This window comes from Periplaneta americana, chromosome 3, assembly GCF_040183065.1.
Source record: "Periplaneta americana isolate PAMFEO1 chromosome 3, P.americana_PAMFEO1_priV1, whole genome shotgun sequence".
Classification (NCBI taxonomy): Eukaryota; Metazoa; Arthropoda; class Insecta; order Blattodea; family Blattidae; genus Periplaneta; species Periplaneta americana.
This window is the reverse complement of record NC_091119.1, coordinates 112,842,991-112,868,248: the sequence shown is the minus strand read 5'-3', so window position 1 is coordinate 112,868,248 and position 25,258 is coordinate 112,842,991. Positions and strand designations below refer to the sequence as shown.

Genomic DNA, 25,258 nt, shown 5'->3' with positions numbered 1-25,258 from the left:
AGTCGTTGCGAACATAGCAAATATTCTAACATCTGTTGGGGATTGAACCCTAATCACACGCACATACGCAGCATGGAAAGCTCACCTTGCTGTAGACGCGCTCGGAACTCCCCCGCAGCAACTCCGCCAAGAGCTCGGGGCGAGGTGCGGCGCACCCTTCCAGCTGCGAGGGGCTGGACGTGGTGCGCTGGTGACACGGCTGCGGCGGCGGGGGCGGAGGGCTCTGCGGTGCCTGGTAGGGGATGTTGGCGCTCACCTTGCGCTTGGGGGACGCGCGACCGTAGCCCCCCGCGAGCTGCGAGTCGTCCAGCGACCGGGGGGGTGGCACGATCTTGTCCAGGAACTCCAGTTGTAGCCGCGACATGCGACTGCTCTCCGCCGCCTTGCTCATCTCCGCCTCCAGCATCTGGCCGTAAGGACCCCGCAGGGGACGCTTCGAGTAGCGTCGCGGGGTGTGGGGGCGCCCCTCCGAGTCGGACAGGGGTGCCGGTGAAGGAGCAGATGGGCGCTCGCCCTGGTCACTCTCTCCCTCCGAGAGAGAGTCCGCTCTCGCCGGCGGGGGTGGTCGCCCGTCGTCCTCCCTCTCCTCCGAACTCTGGTACACAAGCTTGGGCTTCTCTAGCCAGCGGGGAGTTTCTTCAGGGCTCTGGGACTCTTCTTGGGCACTGTCCCACTCGGGAGTTTCCGCCTGCCAGTCCTCTGTTCGCTCCCCGTTGGGCCACTGCGTCACAAAGATCTCACCACTCTTCTCCGCCGGCTGAGGCGACTCGACGTCTTCATTGCAACCGGCCTGACTAGCCTCCGTCTCCTCCGTCACTTCCTGCAGCTCCCGGTGCTGCAGGCTCTTCAGCCCGTTGCCGTCGATGGAGCTGAAGGGGATGTCATCGTCGGGACGCGACCCCCGGCGGGGCAGCGGGTACGTGAGCGAGCGAGCGCCAGGCGCCTTGTGCGTTGCGGCGGCGTCGGGCGTCTCGGGAATCTTGGACACGCTGCCCTCATCCGATCCGACGGCGGAATCGACGGACGGCGTCGAACCTGCGGGCTCCTCGGCGTCCGGCGCCTTCTTGCGGGGCAGGGTGAGCGAACCCCCGACGGCGGCGGCCTTGGGGGCGCTGCGGATGTACTTGCCGTCGGCCGACGAGAAGTCCACCTGGGAAAAGGAAGCGCTGCGGAAGGGGATGGTGCGCTGGGCGTACGACCCCACGACGGGCCGCGACTCCGGCTTGGCGAGACGCAGGCTCACGCACTCCAGCACGTCGTCCTCCTTCATCTCGGGCGGCGGCGCGGGGCGCGGGGCGGAGCCCTTGAGGCGCTCCGTGAGCTGGCGCAGGCGCTCCGCCTTGTCGCTGGAGCGCGGGGCGGGTGCCCTCTTGCCTCTGTCGTCCGAGGGGGCGCCGCCGCAGAGACGCAGGTAGGCGGGCAGGTCGGGCTTGGGGCGCACCAGCACGCGGCGCGGCATGGTCAGCGGACCGCCATCCTGCTGCGAGCTGCCGCGCTGCTGCACTGCTGAGCCGCTATTAATAGAGGGCAGCGGGATCCGGGAGCGGCCCCAAGGCAGCTGCACGCCGCCGCAGCAGCACTCCCCGTCGTCGCGGTGCTGGTGCCCGCGCGGTGGCGGCGCCTCGGCAGCCAGCCGAACTCCGTAGCGCGTCGACCCGATCGTCACGTAGCCCGCGCCCCTGCAACTGAGAGGCAACAACACACTGTAGGCGACATGCACAGGTTGTACACGCATGGCTCATTGACAACACTGGGTATCTTAGAAGCGCACTAGCAGAAACGGGTAGCACATCGGCTTTCCATACCGGTGACCCGGAAAACCAAAGCTGACCTTCATTTTCAACGAGCAAGCTTCCCCATTGTACTGAGTTTATATTATTAACTTTCAATTTGTCGCTACAAGCGCTGGAGTACAGTAAAATTCGCTTCCCCCTTCGAAATTAGTTTTAAGGTCCTTTGACTCATTAAATCGCAACTGTTTTATGTCGTGCTACTAATATCAATTTTATAACACAAGAAAGAATAAAAAAAATAATAATAATTACGAAAACGTAGTCTCTTCTAGAAAGGCCCAACACACTTTACGAGGGTAGCTAAGACAACTGTGACGCCACTGATTACATACATCACTACTATTATCTCTAAGAAAGTGTCATAAATTATGAAGTACTGAATTCCCCTCCCGAACACAATACAGAGGGCCAGCTAATTAGGCTAAAATGGTTTAAACGTTTAATTAAACAAGAAACTATTAAAGCGCGTGTATCCCACTAAATCATGTTGAAAGTATTTCCATATAACGTATAATTATTCAGGCAAACATTCAGTTCATGCTTAATGAAGAATCCACATTTTTTATTAAAACTTACGTCTAAAACAATATTAGGCACACTTTAGCAAGAAAAAATGCATATACGTATTGGTCTAAATTTAAGTTTAAAGGGACGCAGTCCTTTCTTCTGGCAAATGAATCTGTGCCCCTCGAGCGCCGATGTCGCTTTCTTACCCATCTCGCTTCTTACTCGCCCCACTTCCTGCCAACCCCACAGCTTCCCACGTGCTCATCAAATTTTCCGCAACATGTTGCCAAACTTACACTAACTGCTGTGTTATCCACATCATACATGCTAAGATAATTAACTGAGACAATGTTACTGGAGTTAATTAAAAAGTGGACTACACACTTCGATTCTCGACGTCGATATAAGTTATGACAAAAGATCTGCCTAAGATTACGTTCACTATTTTCTAAATGCCTATTGAAAACGGAGAATTAATATCACCAACTTTGTCTGTGGTGAAAATGTGATGCGAAGAGAAAACTAGTTCTACAAGTAAGTGTAGCCTTTCAGAACGTCACATATTTAGAAGGCTCAGTTTATCATAGTACACGAAAAATTTGTAATTATACTATGTCCTGTAAACAAAGACAATAATTTCGAGAAAACAGTCCTCATGTACAATTTTTACTCCTACGACATCATATAATATTAATTACAAAGTCTTAAATTGTAAAATACCTAATTTATAAATATAATAATGGATATTGTTTAGTCAACTGTCTGAAGACAGGTCTGAACCTCACAAGCGATATCAAGAGGCAACTAGTCTAGAAAATAATGCGGTATGATAGCCGGTTCCTTTTCCCCTCCATTGCATACATCGCTGACTAGCTACGTACAAATAAAATCTAGGGTTACCATAATTTTGGACGCTAAAATACGGACACATTAGTAACTTGTGTAACAATAGTTTATGTTTAGCATATTATTATTATTATTATTATTATTATTATTGTTATTGTTATTGTTATTGTTATTGTTATTGTTATTGTTATTGTTATTGTTATTATTATTATTATTATTATTATTATTATTATTATTATTGCCTATATTTTATACGGATCCCAAAATTAGATTTTAACAATTTCACAGAGGAAAACAATTAAAGCAGAAGAAATGCAAGTAGTCTACTTAGACCTCTGACAGAATACACTCCTTCACCATAGAACAAACGAGTCTATACACTATGAACTAAACATTTTAAGTATAATTACAAAAATTGATTAATACAAAACAAACTGGTATTTACATTTAAAGCGAATGCCAACAAGCCGAATCCCATTACAATCATAAGGTACTAAGCACAGGAAAAAAGAATTGGAAGACCTGATGGCGAGAACAGCTATAAATCTTGGAGACGGAACGGATCAAAGGGTCAAATACATGATGATGATGATGATGATGATGATGATGATGATGATGATGATGATGATGATGATGATGATGATGATGACGATGACGATTGATTACTATTATTATGACTAGTTCTACTATTAAATACACAAATGAAATTCTATAAAGTCTTAGCAACTCCGATGCTGATGTATAGCTGCGAGAACTGGACAATAAAGAAACAGGATAAAAGAAGAATAGAAACTACAGAAATGAAATTTTGAGAGCAGTAGCTGGTGTTATCCGTTTAGACAAAACAGAAATACAGATATCCGTGGATAACTAAATATATATATAATTTAGAAGAAACTATTACGCAATAAAAACACAACTGGTACAGGTATATTTTAAGAATGAATATTTTAAGGCTACCGAAAATAGTATTAAATTACAAATCACAGAGATATCGAGATATTGGACGACCTACAACAAGGTGGCAAGATAAATTCCCCTGAAGACAACCCGTAAAACAGGTGATGATGATGATGATTATTATTATTATTATTATTATTATTATTATTATTATTATTATTATTATTATTATTATTATTATTATTAAGTACTGACAGAACAGACCTTCAAAATACAGACACGTCCCTAATCAAATCCGTTTAACAATAGGTACAAAAACATAATGATAATGATGATGATGATGATGGTGATGACGATGACGATGATGATGGTGATAATAATAATAATAATAATAATAATAATAATAAAACACCATCAGGTATGTTGGGAGCCCAAATTACCTTTGAGTTCTTGTGTTGCAACATTACAACGCTTTACAAATTAATATTGTTTAGGCATTTCCTATATTGTCAATAATTTGCTATATTTGGTTCTAAAACACAGAGCGTACACCCAAAACAACTCACTTTCACTTTTCAAATCTCAATATTTCTTCTTTTTCATAGCTTGAAGAACAGTCTTTAACGGCGAGAAATTCAACTAAGAGTATAAGTTAAATGCCCGAGTACTCATTGCACTCTTCACCGCACATGTACGGTCTAATGACCACTCCCACACGACACACAAGTCAGTCCAAGGAACATAATAGCCAGTCTCCGGTGACGACAACACGGCGATGTCTGTGACGGACGCCAAATGCGTTCCATTTTTCGTCAGGAGATTGTTGGAAAAGAAACCACAGAACCAGGAAACCGTCCCTGGAACACAGTAACAGAGCGACGCTCCCAGGGAAACAAAAGCAAGCGACAGCTAAGCAACCGGCCCGGCCAACAAGACGCCGAGATCGGCAGTGCGCATTTAGGACTTGATCCGCGTTCTGAGATGCGGACCAGCGCACAACTCACAACTGACACACGAGTCCACACTGTTGGTAAATAAAACACACGTGACGTAGGGAGAGCAACAGACTCGCGGCTACAGCGAATGTTTATTCTGATCTGTGAGGGAAAAACAGCTTCGAGCGGAAAGAAATGGCAAGATTGAAGAGACAAGAGGTTGATAAATTTAAACTACCTCGATTTTAGGCGTTAAAAATTGCCATAACAATGGAAGAAATTAATTAAAAAAAACGCAACTTGTAAAGAAGTGTAAAGGCTGCCTCACTCACGGTGTAATTTTATCCACAGATGGATGTGACAAACTGTAAATAGCGCCGCGTTCAGTTTCAGTTTTGATTGGTAAGTGAGCAGTTCTTTCAGTTGTTAGTCAAGCCGAGTTGACACGATACGAGTACAATCGGACCGAGTCTGCTCGGACACTCACTCGGACGCTACTCGTATCGTAGCAACAAGTAATACGAGTGCACTCGGACACCGATAACTTTTTAAGAGTATGCACGGATATGAGTGTGAATTAAAATGGCGGCGGATAGCGGAGCGTTGAAAGATCTCGCTCAAGAAAATGGACAGAGCGTGGAACGGTGGAAGTAGTAGTAGTAGTAGTAGTAGTAGTAGTAGTAGTAGTAGTAGTAGTAGTAGTAGATTTATTTCTTCTGGCCTTAAAGCCTTCTCTTCCACTCAACCAGTATTAGAACAATAGCAATACAATAGCAGAAATACATGAACAATATATAATAATAATAATAATAATAATAATAATAATAATAAAATGAAAACAAGTTTAGTTACATACACAGTAATTCTAAAAATCAAACAAATTATAGCAAAGTGAATCGAATTGTTAAAATAATAAAGAAAATTTGTATGTTAAAAATAAAAATCATATACTAGAAAATATTATATTTTAGGAAAGCTCACAGTCTAAGCAGTCTATTTGACAACCGGGTTTTGAATTTAGTAAATGTCTGACAGCTCCTTAAGGTATGAGGTAGGGAGTTCCAATGACGAGAAATTGAAACGGTGAATAATGAAGAGTATCGAGAAGTGTTATGATGAGGTATACTCAATGTACCGGTGATCTGAAATCGAGTATTCAGGTCATGGTTGGAGCATAAATACACAAGACGATACCACAGACAACTTGGGGTTGAAGTGTGCAGAATTTGAAGTAGAAGAGAAAGACAGTGTAAAGTTCTGTGATCGTTAAGCCGGAGCCAAGATAAGGTTTCGAAAAATGGTGAAATATGATCTATCGTCAGACTTGCACCCATATCTTATACACATATTATGAACATATTGTAATTTGTTCGAGAGTTCGGTGCTTAGTTGCGCTGTACGAAATAAGAAGAAGTGATATGGAACTTAAGACTGCTTGAATACAAAAATAAGATGCGCGGACCTCTATAGTGAAGAACTTCAAGAAGAAAATTGTAGGTTAGATTCAGCACCAAAATATATTTAATACTATTAAGTACTTTGTTTATTTTGCTATTGATATGCACAATACAAAATTACTCATTTCTTACTTTTTAACACTATATCTAAGTGACTAGGTTCATTCAGAAAACCTTAATAATGTGAAATTAATTATTCTGCCACAACGCGTGTAAGTTGTGCACACACTTTCCTGATACACTGGTAGGTCTACGCTGAAATTAAAGACTCCACAGAAAGATAACGTAATTATCATAATTTCCGTACCGATTATGTTTAGGATAATTTTACAGAGGAATTAATTTAGATATCATTAAGCTTCAAAACTTTAGTCCTAACAAGTCTTTGCTTGGAGACATAATTACGTACCTATGTAATAATTAATTTATCTTGAAATGTACTTTTTGGGGACATACGGTGTATAACGTTTCATGTGTCATTTCATTTAATGTAAAATGAAAAATTTTAAAGCCTCTTTTAAGTAGATAGTCATTTCGTATTATTGTTATTTTTTAAATACAGAGGCATTAATTTTTAGTAAAGAAGGGTTAGGGAAACTTGGATCCAGGTTTAATGTTAAATTAGTACGTAGATGCACCCAATTCGTCGCTTCTTAGAATCCAATTGAGGCTCTTACTTCTTCTGTTTGCTATACGAGAAAGAGTTTGATACATTTCTAGCTCCAACATGATCCGATCGACGATACGTGTCAAATTTCTAAGAGTGTGCTTGTATGAGCTGGCTCGTACGAGTGTACTCGGTCCGACTGTACTCGTATCGTGTAAACGCGGCTTAAGAAGACAAGTGAATATATGCCTATAGACTACAGCCTGTATATTCGCATAACGGATGTTCCGTTGATACTCTGCATAGCATCGTGCACTCACTTCTGTCAGTGTAATGTAGGCCCTATATCGCGTCTGTGGCTCAAATGCTAGTGCCCTTGTCTTCCGTCCATGCGGCCCAGGTTCGATCCCCGGCTGAGTCGTGGTGGAATTTGCAGTAGACAAAGCAGACGTTGCAGAGGGCTTTTCTCCACCCCTCCCTCATTTCATCTATTATCTGCAATAATAAAAATAGGCTGGGATGAGGTAGGGAGTAGTACGGGTTTCCGATGCTGATATAGGAAGGGGTTGGGGCTCCATGCTCCTAGGGCTTATCAGGCTACTCGTCCGATAAATGGGACCTGGCTATATCAGGGTATGAGGGAATGAGGCAAGATAGCTCATCTGTCAGCATCCGATTTACGAATGCCACCCAGGCTACCGGTCGTATTGAGATAGTCATCGCATATAGTGCGCACAATGGACCAAAGCAAACATGGTTACAAAGGAGGAGAGATATACATGATGAAATTCACTCCTTCCACAGTATTTCGGACGTAGCTGCTATGTTTACACCAAAGGGGTAACTACTTGAACTTGACTGCTCTTCCGCTTTGGAATTTACAAAACTAATGCGACATGCTGTCACATTTAATACTGTTTTGCCTAAGGGCAGGTCTTTGATTGCAAACCCAGTATTCTCCAGTCTTTCCTATTTTCTGCCTTCCTCTTAGTCACCGCATATGATCCATACATCTTAATGTCATCTATCATCTGATATCTTCTTCTGCCCCGAACTCTTCTCTCGTTCACCATTCCTTCCAGTGCATCCTTCAGAAGGTAGTTTCTTATCACCCAGTGGCCCAGCCAATTTCTTTTCCTCTTCCTGATCAGTTTCAGCATCATTCTTTCTTCACCCACTCTTTCCAACACAGCTTCGTTTCTTATTCTGTCTGTCCATTTCATCCTTCTCCACATCCACATTTCCAATGCTTCTAGTCGCTTCTCTTCACTTCGTCGTAATGTCCACGTTTCTGCCCCATATAATGCTATACTCCACACAACGCACTTCACTAGTCTCTTCCTTAGTTCTTTCTCCAGAGGTCCGCAGAACATGTTCCTTTTTCTATTAAAAACTTCATTTGCCATTGCTATTCTCTTTTTATCTTCTTGGCAGCATCTCACGTTACTGCTTATAGCATACCCCAAGTATTTGAAGTTGTCTACTTGCTCTACTGCCGCATTTAGAATTGGTAAGTTTACCTTCTTTACTTTTCTTCCTATGACCATGGTCTTCGTCTTGTTGGCATTTATCTTCATTCCATACTACTCACATCTATCCTTTAGCATATCCCTTAGTATCATCTCCTCTTCTGCTAACAACGCCGTATCATCAGCAAATCTTATGTAATTTATTCTTCTTCCTCCTACTATCACTCCTTCCATGTTCTGAAAACAATTCTTCACTAAATCCTCCAAGTAGATGTTGAACAGGGTAGGTAATAAATGGCATCCCTGACATACTTCTATCTCTATGCTATCACATCAAACATTTCAAATCAAATAAAATACGTAATATAAGCATTCATAATGATGGTCATTATGGCTTAGCACCCATTTAAAAATCACTGACAAGCTCTAGATCGCCAATAATGTTTATTCAGGACGAGTCTGTCTATATTAGGATGAATACTGTTAATGTACTACATAAACATAAAGCAGTTACCATTTGATAGTCTGTTAGATATATACGCGCAATATTTTTCATCAGGTTCATTTTAGAAAAAAAAATTGTTCGCAGACATATAATAGATTCAAAGATTGCCAGCATCTTACAAATTAGCTGCGAAATTACGTAAGTTAGGAGACTTTTCATTAGGTAGGCCTAATAATAAAAATTATACAATGATCCCTTGCCAATTTTACTGTACCTGACATTTGAAAAAACGTATTGTTGGTTATCTGTATCTCCCCTACATTTTTTTTAATGCGATAAATTGATCGGAATGCATTTTCAAATAGTAGTGATTATAGGGTGGCTTTTTCATAATTATTTAGTAAACTAACAAATTAATAAAATATATACGGACATTTTCAAAGAGACCATGCAACAAATGTACTGTTCGTTATTTCAAGGGTGCATTATATTTGAAGGGTTCATAGCCATAGTGGGCCAAGCGCCATTTATTAAAAATGGAGAAAACAAGGGTTAAAATTAAGTGCTTGCCATAATTTCATGAAAGTAAGTAATATGAAGTATGCACATTAAAACTAAATAATATGTCAATCTTCATCAAATTATGGTATTCACTTAACTTTAACCCTTCCTTTCTCCGTTTTTAATAAATGACGCTTGGCCCACTATGGCTCTGAACCCTTCAATTGTGTTTCGTTCTCGAACAAAATGTCATTTGTTCTTTCCGAGATTCCCCCGAACTTAATCCATATTGTTTTTATCAATGGGAAGATCTCAAGGAAAAAAATCTGTAGAGGATTTAAGGAAATTCGAATGATTGCGTGAATCATCTATGCTCAAATTAATGTAATAAAATACGATAATACAGTATAGCCCTACGGCCTTTGTCCCGCGTTGTGGGCTTCTAGTCTTCTGAGGTATCATGCCTTGACTCACGTTACAGAATGACAACTTAATCTATGGGCAGTCCTCATAGGAAAGGAATTTCTCATGAAGTTTCGGTCAGTGTATGGAACCGGTGCCCACCCAGCATCGTGATGAATTTGAGGAGCTACGATAGGCAGCGATATTCTGTTTCGAAAACCAGATGTAACGGCTGGAAGGATCATCGTGCAGACCACATCTTACCTCCGAATTGGTTGCATGAGCTTTCATCTCTTGCCTGCATCGATCATGATTCATATTAACGGAGTCAAACCAGCGAAACGCACGCAGAAGATATTTGTGTGAAGAGTACGTCATGCTAAAGATTTCCAAGAAAATGTCACACAAAATGTCCAAATTGTACGATTCCAGCTGAAACCAGGGTTTAAGCCACAGTCGCATTTGTCGCATTTTGCTACTTGACTTCTAAAAATGCAGCAAACTTTGAATGTAAATGTGCAAAAATACGACAACAACATTCAGAAACGAAGATGGTAATGGAAAAAATGAAATCACAGATGTGTTTGAACTAATCTGAATTTAAATGAAATGCTAATGGCATGGACAATGTTCAAAAAGATATTGAGCAATAGATGTTCAGGAATTGATTTCAAAGAGTTGGTGCAATTCATGTAAGTTAAGTGAACAATCTCTTCTAATTTATTTATATAATTCCATCGTAAATTGTGAGCGAGGATTTAGTTGCATGAATCTTGTAAAAACTGGAATTAGAAACCGCCTTTCAGTAAAAAGAGTTAGCACTCTGCTAACAATAAATCTTGAAGGGTCTACTAGTGAAGAATTTCAATATTTAGAGTGCCCATAAAGTAACGTATTTTAATGTGATGTAAATTCAGCAGTAATTGATTCTAAACATACCTACGTCTAATGATTTATTTACATAAGTGAGGGTATGGCAGATGAGCGTGCCATTCGTTCTGTCTACGAACTAGACCGTCCTGCAGACGGTACTGTCAGACTGTAGAGGCAACTGAAGCACCAGATACTAACGCAACGTCATGATTATGATTCGACCACGCGACATATTTATCGAGATTTCATGGCATAATTTTTCCTTGGACATAAGAAAAAAAATCTTGTTACATTATATAAATAAAATTTTAAAAGTTAATAATTGTTAGTGACATACTTAGTTACACGCAAATGTACTCACAACCACAACAAATAAACAGTTTAGTTCGCAGAACCGCCGGGTCCTCACTCCCCTTGGATGGGTAATATATTATCTAGAATGTGATAAGATAGATTCAAAGTAATAAAACTCCAAGAAACAAATTACATAACTTTTCGTTTTTGTATACTTCATTAATTTTATCTTTCTGCACAATTATTTATAACACTGCACAAGCATTTCACAATTTGCACAAATACAATTATTCATTTTTGCATTTTTGCGACAATTATTTATTTTCTAGCTTAAACCCTGGCTAAAACCATTATTTACAAGTTAGTGGCAAAGTTTTCTTTACAAATTTAGGTTTGGTGCTAGATAAGTGTACGTAAAACAATCAGGCCTGTGTTTCCAGGATACAGTGAATTCTTTATAGGCCTAATAATTGTATGTTATTGATAAAAATCTGTCCTTCAGTTAATTTACAAACCAATAGATAACTTATTGCCATACCATGCACAAAACAACAACTGCGCACTCCACATTTCTCAATGAACTGTATTACAATGATTTTTGATAATCGTGTGACTAGTCGAAGATTGTGGTCTCCCCCATCCCTCACATATTAATTATTTCTATTTTCGAAAGAAATTGAAAGAGGGTGAGAGAGTGAGAGTGGGAGAGTGAGAGTGTGTGCGTGCGTGCGTGCGTGCGTATGTGAATAATTCTCACGCACAGGATGAATTAAAGGAAAATATTGACAATCTTTTTCCATCATAAAGCTGTAGTAACTTGGCCGTTTCGCTGGTAACATATTTACAAGGTGCGAGGCATGCATCCAAGATGAGTGTCGTCACTTAGAAATTCTACCATGATTCAAGTCAAAGTGCGATTTTATATCGGTAAAACCGGCCAGCACCGCTTTACAACATCGACGCCGCGCCGCTGCGCAGTCATGAGACTCCATGCAACAAGGACATGAGTAGGTGTCACCAACAAAACTGTAATTTATGTTTCAGGAGAAAGGAAAATAATTTCAGGGGCCTACTTCATTAGCCCTAATATTTACTATCATAACCATTTGATTAAATAAGGATACAAGTTCATTCAGCCACTGAACGCAATAATTTACTGTTATAAACAAATGCTTTAAAATTACTTTTTCCACTTACATCACGTGTCTGAAGAATTTGATGTTACATCCTTCTTCCGGGGAGGTCTTCAATTATGTATATAGGTTAGGCCACCTGCCAGGCTTGGACTATCATCGCATATATAGGGCCCACATTGAGCCAAAACTTGCCTACCCGTCCAGTCCTCGCAAAGTCAGTTAGCCAGCTAATGGAGGTAAATAACAGCTGTGAGCAGTATTGGATGACGATAAAGAGACAAAGCGAAGACCATGATTATCGCAAGAAAAATAAAGAAGGTAAAGGTGCGAATTCGAAATGGAGAAGTAAAACAAGTGAGACAGCTTCAAATACTTGGGATGTAATATAACTACCTAATAACGAGTTGCTGCCAAGAAGACAAAAATAGGATAGCAATGGCAAAGAAAGCATTTAATAGGAAAGGGCATATTTTCTACAGACCTTTGGAGATAGAACTAAGGAAGAATCAATGCAATGCTTTGTGGAATGTGGTATTGTATGGGACAGAAACATGGGCATCACGACGAAGTAAAGAGAAACGACTGGAAGCATTTGAAATGTGGTATATAGAGACGAATGGAGCGTGTGAAATGGACAGACAATAAGAAATGAAGATGTGCTAGAATGAGTGAGTGAAGAAAGAATAATTCAGAAACTGATCAGGAGGAAGAAATAAAATTGACTGGGTCATTAGCTGAGAAGATTTTTAAGTCCACCGCTTTGGACTGAAGGTTAGCATGTCTGGCTGTGAAACGAGAGGGCCCAAGTTCAAATCCTGGTTGGGACAAGTTATCTGGTTGAGGTTTTTTCCGGGGTTTACTCAACCCGTTGACTATTTTGCTATCATTATCACCTTCATCTCACTTAGACGCTAGATAACCATGGCAGTTGATAAAGCGTCGTAAAATAACCAATTTAAAAAAAAAAGATTATAAATTCCTTAGTTTACTCTTAACAGTCATAATACCACAGTTTCAAAAACATTTAATAAACAATATGGAGTTTTGTCTAAGGATCGATGTATACCTTGTGTGTTACTGTAGTTACATCCATTCTTAGGCAGGGGAGTTACACTTGTGACGCAATCAAATTCCATGATAAGCAGGTAACAGCAACTTATTAGGATCAATAGTTCAGCCTCTGCTAAACTAACCCTCCCAGTCAGTCACATGTTTATTGTATAAATGTATTTGCTAACCCATTCCCTCGTACTTACCTCCTCAACATACGTACAATGGATGTAAACACATTAGTTCCAACGTGATCAGAGACAATAAAATGTAGAATTACATATTACTACTACTACTACTACTACTACTACTACTACTACTACTACTACTACTACTACTACTACTACTACTACATAGCCACTACTACTACTACCACCACCGCCACTATTACAATTACTGCTATCACTACTACTATAATTACTACAGGGACATCATTTTATTTTTACTAGCATTTTTAATATTAACCAGGCTATACCTTTAATGAACCGGAAACACCGTTCGCTACCTCCTTCCACAACTGGAGTTCGATGATACCGGCGTAAAACACAAACAAATCACTTTACTAGGTATAGGAGGGAAGAAAATTACTTCATCCATTTACGTAAACTAGGAAATATCGCGATTTTGAGTTCGATAATTTCCATTAGGTTTTTGTTTAATCAAAATGCAGTACTGTATTAAGAATAAGTGTTTTTACTCACGAACTGAGCTATTCATGCGAACGTATTCATTATGCAGTGTATATTATACTGTCTACAGCACATTAGAGTACAATTTAGAGAATGAAGTTCAATTGAAAAAAAAAAAAAAAAAATAATAATAATAATAATAATAATAATAATAATAATAATAATAATAATAATATGGATATTTAAACACATTTTTGAAAATAGTGGCCGTTCATTTCGATACAGGCTTCAATTCTTTTGTGCATATTATCGCACTATAGACTATTGCATCTAATTCCAATTGCCAGTTTCGTCCTTCGTACTAGTAACTCATGTTGAAATAATTCTGGACCTACTCTATAAAAAAGTACCTTATGTACTGTAAATTCAATCTTGACTTCTGCCCGACCCGCACAGATAAAATTACTCAGACATGCTATCTACTGTCCGTCCAAGTGGTTATGCCGCAGGATCGTAGAAAGGAGGGAAATCACGTGACAGTTAATTACTTAACGAGGCCCTTTTATTTAAGTTATTTTAAACAGTTGTATAATATTACGTAAACGTCCAATTCCTAACAGAAATTAATGTTTTCAGAAAAGAGCTAAGACAACCCTGCTTTTACAGAGGGGCGTGCAGAAGCAGGTGGGGGAATTCGGGATGCGACGTAGGCAAACGGACGACAGTACCTGTGCGAAAATATGATTCAATATTGAAAGTTCTTTCGTCACTGGAAAACGCGAACATATTTCTGGAACGTACTATACTCAATAACTCAGTGCTGTTTACTATATGCGGCCTTGATTCTGTCTGGAGAACAGTTTAAACTTCATTAGTAGAAGGGGTGGGAGTGAAGTACATTCAAAAACTCAGGTACAATAAAAATTGAAGTAAAAATAAAATGATGTCCCTGTACTACTACCACTACCACTACCACCACCACCACCACCACCACCACCACCACCACTACTACTACAGCCACTGAAACAAAAGCCTTGACCGTGTCTGTGGCTCAGCGCTAGAGTATTAGTCTTCCTTCCAGATATCCATGGTTCGATACCTGATCTGACTCTGATGGAATAGCCTATGTCGTGGACAAAGCAGACGCTCCAGAGATATCCTCTGTAGATGTTTTCGTTACTCCATTCATTCCAGCAACGCTCTCCATCTTTCTCTCATTTCATTAATAATATCAATATGCATAGGTAGCAAGTTCGTAACAAAACAGTACAGCGAGGAGTATATAATTATGTCACCAGAGCCTCACTCTGCTCCCGCTCGCTACAGACGATACGCACTTCACATAAAAAACGCATGGTATCATTCTGTGGAGCTGTGAATAGTTTGAAGAATGTTAATTTATATTAATAGTTTGGGTTCTGAACAAAGTGAGCTTTTCTGTTATTATTGTATTATTTACGTAATGTTAATATTATGCATAAGTAAACTCATCTGTTATTAAATGATTATACAAACAGGACTGTGTAAAACGTTTATTTTTTCCCGGATTATTCTTCGTTAAATGTTGACGTCTCGTGCTGCTATGCATTCGGTTGTGTTACAGTCAAAGTTCAACATCGGAATTATGATACGAACTTCCTAGCTGTCATTCCAATAGAAATGAAAATGTTTCTTGAAAACAATTAATTATATTATGGGTTTAATATTATGTACCACATACGAGATACACTATGAGATTCACAAAGTAGTTGTTCACTTGATGATAGTAAGAAATTCTGTATCATATTTCAGATTTGCTCCAGTAATATCTTATGACTTAGAACGAATGTTTTCAGAGTACAAAAATGTTTTTTTTCCTGAACATGAAAGGAGTATTCCTTCTGATAAAATGAAAATGTTCATTGTTATTTGTTATAATGAGGTTAGAATCACAATTCTATAGGGGAGAGTTGGGCAAAACAAGATACTTGGCGCGAAACAGCTAATATCTTCGAGATCACTGAGAGGAATAAGAAACAATTATTGTTTATGTGTCCCTTAAGAAATGTATTTTAATAAGTGATTTGGAAATTTGTTCTGTACCACAATGCTTAAGAGGAAAATAATGTTTATTGAAAGTTTTCAAGTGTCCCGTTTTGCCAAACTAGTTGGATAAAACGGGATAGTTATACAGGGTGTTTCAAAAATACGGGGCATAATTTCAGGTATGTAATTCCCACATGCAGACAATCAAAATAGTTCATTACAACATGTGTCCGGAAATGCTTTATTTCCGAGTTATGGCCTTCACAACATTGAAATTCACTGGAACGTTTTTCTTTCCGCAGGTCGTTGCCGTCAAATGAGACATTAAGAGGGCACTCCGACAGTTCATTCCGAGGCCAAGGTTACATTCAGTGTTGTGTAGGCGTTAGACTGTGCGACATGTATTCAAATCAAGAGCTGGCAGAGATAAACTTCATGTACGGTAAGGCGGACGGCAATGCTGCGCTGGCTCGTCGTTTGTACCAGGAGAGGTACCCACAGCGACAATGTCCAGATCGGAAGACATTTGTACGTCTCCATTACCGTCTGTGCGAGTATGGAAAATTTAACTCTCCTGGTTTGGGAAGGGGACGACCAAGATCTACAACTCCAGAAGTACAGGAGGAGATAGATTCTGGAGGCTGTGAACATGACTCCTTCTATCAGCACACGAAGGGCAGCGTTGCAAGTCAATGTTCCTCATACGACTGTCTGGAGACTGCTGAAAGAGTATCAATTGTATCCTTATCATTTGCAACGTGCACAGGCCCTGTCACCAGCAGATTACCCTGCACGAGTTAGGTTCTGTCAGTGGTTCTTGCAGCAGTGTGGTGTAAATCCCAACTTTCCTGCCTTAGTATTATTTACAGATGAAGCACAGTTCACACGAGATGGCACAACAAATTTCCACAATCAGCATGTATGGGCGTATGAAAACCCACATGCAACTGTTCCATCTCATCACCAGGTGCGGTTCTCCCTCAACATGTGGGCCGGTATCATTGGTGATCGATTAGTTGGACCCCATGTACTTGTAAACAGACTTACGGGGCAGGCGTACACAAACTTCCTGGAAAACACCATACCGTACCTCGTGTTTTAGAAGACACTCCACTGATCAATCGTCAACACATTCACTTCTTGCATGATGGCGCTCCTGCACACTTCAGTCGTACGGCTCGCCGGTACTTGGATCGAAGGTTTCCTGATCGATGGATAGGTAGAGGTGGCCCAATTGCTTGGCCTCCACGTTCACCTGATCTGAACCCTCTCGATTTCTACTTGTGGGGCCATTTAAAATCATTGGTTTATTCGTCTCCGGTGCCTGATTTGGAATCCCTTCGGAATCGAATTGTGGCATGTTCTGAGGACATACGCAATACTCCTGGAGTTTGGGATCGTGTTCGCAGATCAATCAGACATCGATGTGAGGTCTGTATTCAAGCAGGAGGTGGACATTTTGAACATCTTCTGTAATGACAACGATCTGCGGAAAGAAAAACGTTCCGGTGAATTTCAATGTTGTGAAGGCCATAACTCGGAAATGAAACATTTCCGGATACATGTTGTAATGAACTATTTTGATTGTCTACATGTGGGAAATACATACCTGAAATTATGCCCCGTATTTTTAAACACCCTGTATAAATCAATTGATATTGTTGTAATATTAATGAATAAGTAACAAAAATTGCACACAAAACATGAGTATGAACAAAACACATTTTTCTATGTCAATTTGTACACTATATTGCTATTAATTGTTATAAATATTATATTTATTCAAATTGAGAAATGTTCACTTACAAAATCTTCTGAATCTATGTCACTACACTCCTCGTGAGTCCACTCTTGGCACTGGGCACACAGGATTCACCCCTCTTCCGATTTTGAATTTGGATAGACGTCGTTGCAATAAAAACATGCTTCATCTTTGTCCTCGTTTTCCTCCTCCTCAGAGCTGTTTAAGGGATCAGTGGACCTAACTTTTCTTGAATTGCTTTTCGACTTTTTGTTTTCCACAGAAAACGTATTGCCACACTTAGGCCTACTGCCGATTTCTTAGAGTTTTATTTCTTTATCATTTTTCTTGCCCTTTATTCCACAGCTACTACAAGCTCATTCTTGTAAGGTGAAGAGGTTAATATTGCTGCCTTCCCTCGCTTCCAAGACGTTAAGTCCATTGAAAGCATGTCCATGTGACTTATGTCCTCTAATATTTTTGTCCATTTTCATTTATGTCCACATTATATGTGCGTCCATTTTTTTGGGTCCATGACTGTTATGTCCACTTTCATTTATGTCCAATTTTCTTTAAGTCCACTTTTATTTATGTGCATTTTTATTTAAGTCCACTTTAATTTATGTCCACTTTTATTTATATCCACTTTTTAATGTCCACTTTTATTTAATATTACATCAACAGTATTCTTAGCTTCCTGTTTCATTGTTCATCGAAACTATGGAAACGGCTACCCTCTTTCCTCTGTAGAGTACATTCAGCCATAACCATGGATGAAGCAAAATTGATCCAGTCTAAAAAAGGAAAACCTTTGCTATTGTATAAAAGTTTTTGTTATCATGAGCTTGGGGAATTTTCATAATAACAAGACACTATCTCGTTTTGTCAGACCACGCGTTGAAATTTAAAATATGAAGCACTGATAGTTACGAAGAAAGATATCGAATTTAACTAAACCACAATTGAAGACTAATAACAATAGAATTATTTCAAACACTTACCTATTGGCTGTTGAAGTTAAATGCCTCGTTATGAACATCTTAAAATGAGGAAAATATTTTAGGAAACATGGCTTTTTGTAAATTCTGATTCACACAACACACACACGAGGGAATTCTCACCAAGCAATGGCTCTCCAGTGAAGAGCTTGCGTATAGGAAGGGAATGCATATCTCATTTGAGAGATGGCAGCATTTTCCTACGAAATAAATGTGGTATCCTGTTTTTCCGTACCATCTCCTTTTAGACAACTCTCCCTTACTTTGTATGTTACTTTTATATGTATGGGTAAATTATTTTAGATTGGGAGTTATGAAGTTTATAATTACAAATTATTGTTTTTGTTTTTATATTATTCGTTTATTATTTTCTTGTTCTAAGGTCGTGGACGATTGGAGCACATGTTTGCTTACCACCCGGCTGTTTATGTTTATCGTTCTGATTCTCGACATTGACAGCCGCGACTACTTTTCATTCAAGCTCACACAACAGTTTTGGTACCACTTCCTAGCTCTGGTAATATGCAATAGTTACAAATAGGCTGGGGCAAAATCTTGGGGGTAGTACGACTCTCCAAAGCCGATATATATTCTAAAGGCTTGGGGCTTTCAGGTTCTGAGATCTATCAGCATCGCATTCCCGAATTTCACCCAGACCACCTGTCGGACTGGGACAATCATCGCATAAAGAGCCAATGTAGTCTCAGTGCAAGGAGCCATCCCGCGTTCGGCCCTAGAAAAACAAGTCTGCCAGAAGCAGACGCCTTATTGGAAGACTCTGAACTTAATCTCAACCCAAATGTGAGAGCAAGTACCCTCCCACATTCCAGCGAAGGAAATGAAGTGTGTCACACATAATCTTATAATGAGGTTATGTGGAGAGCACAGGATGCCAACACTATACCTACAGCAATTTAGCTCAATGAACAGACATTAACAACAATTAGGGGGTCTTACACGTGACCTTCGTATCAATCCACAGTCTACGATGTTCGCCTGAAATGCTGTACGAACCTTCAAGCAGGCACTGATGCAGTAAATATCGTCAAAGTGCAATAACAAAGAACAACTGAAAAGTGCACGGCTTTCCATATTCTTATACCTAACAGCCTCATTTCTGACAGAGCTTTTTACCAAAATGGACTATCATCCGCACACACTTTAAGCAGTACCGGTAAGTAACAAAACGTCAATTTTTAAACAATCTTGTATAAAATATACTGTGCGCAATCACTGACTAGTTGATATCCTTCTTTTTCTAAATTTCCGAAGCTCTCATCATTTCAACACAGTTACGCCAAAATTATCACTTCAATTCATATAAAAAATAAATTATTGAACTGAAACTTCTTGGGCAGAGTAAAATCGAACGCTGTGAAACAAAATCCTGTGACATGGAGTACCTTCGAGAAAATGCCTAGTCCATTTCTCATCGATTTGTATTACTGTAAGATAACTGAAGCAAACATAAACAATATAATTTGGTTTATTTTACGACTTTTTATCAATTGCAATTGCTAGATTCTGGTGAAATGAAAGTGATAATTCCAGCGAAATGAGTGCAGGGTCCAGCGCAGAAAGTTACCCAGTATTTGTACTTAATTGACTGAGAAAAAAAAAACGAAAAAACCTCAACCAGGTAACTTGTTTCAACCAGCATTTGAACTCGGGCACACTCGTTTCACAGTCAAAGCTAACCGATACTCTACAACTAAATAATTTCCACAAACCAACAAAGAGCATCACCTCATCTTTCACTTACATAAGAAGTCAAGAGTCTAGTCAGCCTGGAAATTACTGAACGACTTCTCCGTCAATGTGTAATGTACAACCCTTGTGTTCACCAGTGACTTGTACCTGCGTGCCTTACGTGCTCTAATCAGCGCATACGGGCTGTGAGCAGGTTTGCGTTCTCGTTGACATCGCTGCCCTATGGCCTATACAGTACATTACCATAGACCTAACTGCAGGTGTTCGTAGTAGTAAGTTATGATAGAAAGAGATGCAGGTACAGGTTGAACAGTATATTCACCACCAGCAAGAGGCATGGTAAAAAAATAATGGGATTCATATTATATATAGCAAGTGTAAAATACAAAAAATGATCGTTGTTGAAAACAAAACGAGACTGCGTAAACTCAGGAAAACATGACACTGTGTATAGGTCTCGCAAGAAGGGAATACCTACGGAAGGAAGGCGAATGAAACAATGATATAAGGAAGAGCGGGCGACAGGAAAGGTCACGAGATAGCTTGAATGACATTGAAGAGTACAGTTGGAAGAGAAATAACATCGATAGAATCAGTCTTGCGTTGTGATAGTTACATTTACGACTTTAGTTTCCTCCATTGCATGTGAATACGTATTTTGTATCGCACAGTATTATTATTTCATTCGTAAACATGTTGCGCGTTTAATTAGCTTCGAATTTTTCTTTTGCTACGTTCTTCATTTCTACAGCTATGTCCTCATCTGTTCATCTTCTTGGAAGAAGCAGTACCTTCATCGGCCCGTACCTCTCTCTCCCTCGGCGTGCCTACATACATACGTCAAAACAGACAGCAACGCCACCATTGCTTTTCGGTAATCGTTCCTTGCGCGAGCTATATCACAATGTAGGCTACATAAATTCCTTAAATATTGGCGGACATGACTGCACCACCAGTAGCCTATATATCCGATTCCGAAATATACCGAGGGCCAATATACGAGGTTTTACTATATTAGGCATTATTTAATCCGTAGGCAGATATATTATGCAGTTAAATGTTTCTGGAAGTATGCTTCGAAACAATAGGCCTACCAACAACAGGTATAAACAAATAGTCCGTTGCCTAGCAATTCTAAGACAAATGTGTAGAACATTTATAAGAAAAGACTTTTCAGACGATCTTATTATTAATCCCTCTGACATGAACATTTTCGGGACACCGCCTACTTAAAAAGAGAGTGATAAAGATCCAGAAAGTAGTGTACATATACGCGTACAGCATTATGTTTCTAAAAACATCCTCAGAGTCTCAGAGATGAAGTTAAGGATGTAGATAACAGAAAAATGTAAGCACATTCAAATAACTGAGACTGGACTAAGTGAAATATAAAAATTTCATTGGTCATAAACAGCATACATATATACGGACAGAGAAAGAATAATGTCAATGATTTTATGATATTGGACAGTCACGAAGAAGGTGGGAGAACAACTTGTAAGACGGAATAGGGCCTACCATGAAAATCATGGAGGAGGAGGAGGAGGAGGAGGAGGAGGAGAAAAAGAACTTATGAGCAAGGGATTCATACGTCAAGCCACTTGAATTGTAAACAAAGAGCTGGCATAGTGTCTTTCCATACCGAGGTGAGTCCAAGTTAAATTTGTTTGTAACGGACAAAGACGGTGTTGAAACAGATTTTCTTGGAGTACTTCCGTTTCCCATCCTATTACTATGGATCACACTGAAAGTTTCTGCAAACTAATATGTATACAACAAGTTATTTCTGCTTTCAGTTTTATTTATTCTCAAAACATCCCCCCCCCTAAATATTATGTACTTGTCCATTCAGTAGAACCATCATCAAAGCACAGCACTCACTTTTCTAGAGTCTCTTCACACACCAGGTCGTTGAAGACCTTAATCGCAGCTTGAACGATGTTAAAGGACAATCCGCGCATTTTCTTTTTGATGGTTGGGAAAAGGAAAACGTGACATGGTACTAGATCAGGACTGTAGAACGGATGAGTCATTACTTTCACACCTGAAGTGACCAAAAAGTCCACTATCTAGTCCGCAGTGTGGAACTACGCATTATCATGGTGGAGGATGATACGGCTTCGAGGTAGTTCCGTAAGCACTTTTTCCACGACTGTCGGTAAACAAGCTATGGTATACCACCCAGCACTAACAATATCATGATCCTTCAGTTGAACAGATATGGTAAGATCAGTGAGACGAAAGAATGAGGCAACCATCTTCTTGTCGGTACTTCGGCCTAATTTGACTTTGCTCCCTCATCTCCGTCTGAGAAGATCAATTATGCCGATTGTCGTTTATTTTCTGGCTCATAACAGTAAACCCATGTTTCGAAACCTGCAGTGAGATCAAAAACAGAATTCGAGCTGCCTCGATTGATTTTTTAAGCATTTCCGTATAATAATCAACATGCGTTTGATTCTCAGCTTCAGTCAAACTATGTAGATTCCACTACGCACACAGCTTCCCCAGAGCAAGATTAATATGGAGGAACTTTTGTATTCCACTCATACCTATCCCCACAGTTGCCCGAATCTCGGCATAGATGTCGTCAATCGCAATTGACTATTCGATTATCTTCTTTAAACATTTGACGCTCAGCGTCGATATTCGTCACTGGTCCCTGTAGCAGACCGACACCCATAGAAATCGTCGCTGATGTATGTCTACGTTTGAAATCTGTAATCCAGTCATAGGAACATAGTCCTTACTGTTTGGTGCGCCATCTCCAAAAGTATTTTGAAGTTGTTGGATGCATTCTTTTGACATCAATGACGATTTAAAATCATAAAGAATTATAACCCGATAGTCTTGTCGACTTAAAACCATAAATTTGATAGAATGCTGACTTCAAAAACATCTAGCAGCTGAATTAGGATAGCTCTTAAACATGGTGCTAGTTTCGGCCCAAGACTTTATAATAAAATTACAAACCATTTTCCAAATTTGAAATATTTTAAAATTGAACCTTTTAAAAAAGAAATTTATAAAATTATTCGTGATATATAATATTAACAAATGTGTGTGTCTTTTTACCTTTCATTTCTGTCGACTACTGTATATTCATGTCTTTATTGAATATCACTGGCTTCTGTCTGATTGTCAATTTATAGTAAATGTATGTTTTTCTCTCTTTTTCTCTTCCTCTTTCTTATTCTTCTTCTTCTTCTTCTTCTTTGCTCTTGTGTATTATTTATTGGTTTGAATTAAATTACTTACTGTATTTAGTAAACTGTCCTTGTAAATTTTATGTTATATTATTGACTAAGACCACACCGTACACGAGCCTGGCTCTTACGATAGTGGCTAGAAAAATGTTTGTTGTATAATTTAATTTGTATTCACTAGCTAGCTAGCTAGTTAAATACATCAATTAAATAAATATATATGGAGGGGGGAATTATGAAGAGCAGTTGTCTTGAAAATTGAATTGCATAGACTATCCAAAAAATCTGGCTTAATGCTGCATATACTGTATCAGTTTGCACAAACTTTCATTGTGGCCCCCGTATTCAACAATTTTTCAATCCACTACCATCCGCAAAATGAAAAGAATCAGTTGCACTGCTGCTAAGATGCGGCCTTGGCTCGCAGGCGCAGCAATTCTCCATCCATGAGCGATAGTAATGGATTGATCCACTGAATTTAGATATGATACATACATACACAAACGGGAGAGAGCAACTAAAAGCTTGCGGTTTGAGCCACATAGCCACTAATTAGGAGCTCTCTGAGTCGTGGTTGTCCTTCCTCCATTATGCCCTCCGCTATGGAATTATGGCAGTGAAGCAGACGGCTTGTATGGACGAGAACCACATGGATATGCCGCTGGAAAGCTCGCTGCATTATATTTTGAACTATTGTAAACCCCATACTACGCTCAGAACAGTAGAAATATAAAATCAACACACATGCCAGTCGGTAAATTACGGTACATAATATGTTTGCTTCATGATAACTTGACCGGTACTAACTCAAGTATTCTTAAAGAAAATTGTAGTTTAAACCATTATCACTAATTTCATTTTCTCATTTAAAACATAGACTAATAACATAAACAGAACAAGCATGCTTCTGTTGCTACTGCTACTGCTACTATACTACTACTACTACTACTACTACTACTACTACAACTACTACTACTACTACTACTACTATACTACACTATACTATACTCTGTTGATAAAGCGTCGTAAAATAACCTACTAAAATAAAGAAATACACTATACTATACTATACTACCAATATACTAGTACTATACTACTACCACTACTACTATAATACCACTACTACTGGCACTACTACATTACTACTATACTACACTACACTATACTATAGTAAATATACTATACTATACTATACTATACTATAACTATACTACACTACTACTAACAATATACTAGTACTATACTATTATCACTACTACTATACTATACTATACTGTACTATACTATATTCTATAGTAAATATACTATACTATACTATAACTATACTATACTACACTACTACTACACTACTACGCCTAACATTGATTTTCAATATTGTATTTTGCCAACATGAAACTCCCGTCCGGAATACCAGATACCATTTAATACGAGAACTTATTGCTAAAAGTCTTCCTTCATTCTACGAGGTTCACCAAGAAATCCAGTGTCTTGCAAAACGTGGAAGTACTAAGCGAGTTCAAATAATTGCCATTGAAAAGGGGGGGGGGGGGGGAAGCAATTATCATCGATCCCACTGCATGCTTTGAAACTACAGTTGAACAACCTACAGCATGATGAAAATTAGGTAACCCTATGAACCTATAATTGAATACTTAAAGGATTATTATCATATAAAATGACAGATTAAAGTCTTCGGACTTCTGTTTGGATAACGAGGAACAATCCCAATATTCT

General features: G+C 39.4%; 1 protein-coding gene across 4 annotated transcripts in view; it reads right to left on the bottom strand.

Annotated features, from left to right (window-relative positions):
- LOC138696394 (rho guanine nucleotide exchange factor 17) overlaps positions 1-25,258 on the bottom strand; it is a 348,700-nt gene that overhangs the window by 291,308 nt on the left and 32,134 nt on the right. The window contains exons 1-2 of one of the 4 annotated variants that reach the window (XM_069821297.1): positions 4,613-4,961; positions 86-1,685 (exon numbers count right to left, since the gene is read on the bottom strand). In XM_069821297.1, the coding sequence (XP_069677398.1) occupies positions 86-1,459 (1,374 nt within the window). In that variant the 5' untranslated portion in view covers positions 1,460-1,685; positions 4,613-4,961. Of the gene's footprint in view, positions 1-85; positions 1,686-4,486; positions 4,590-4,612; positions 4,962-25,258 lie in introns of those variants that run through there. The other 3 variants (XM_069821298.1, XM_069821296.1, XM_069821295.1) reach the window with 3 other exon arrangements.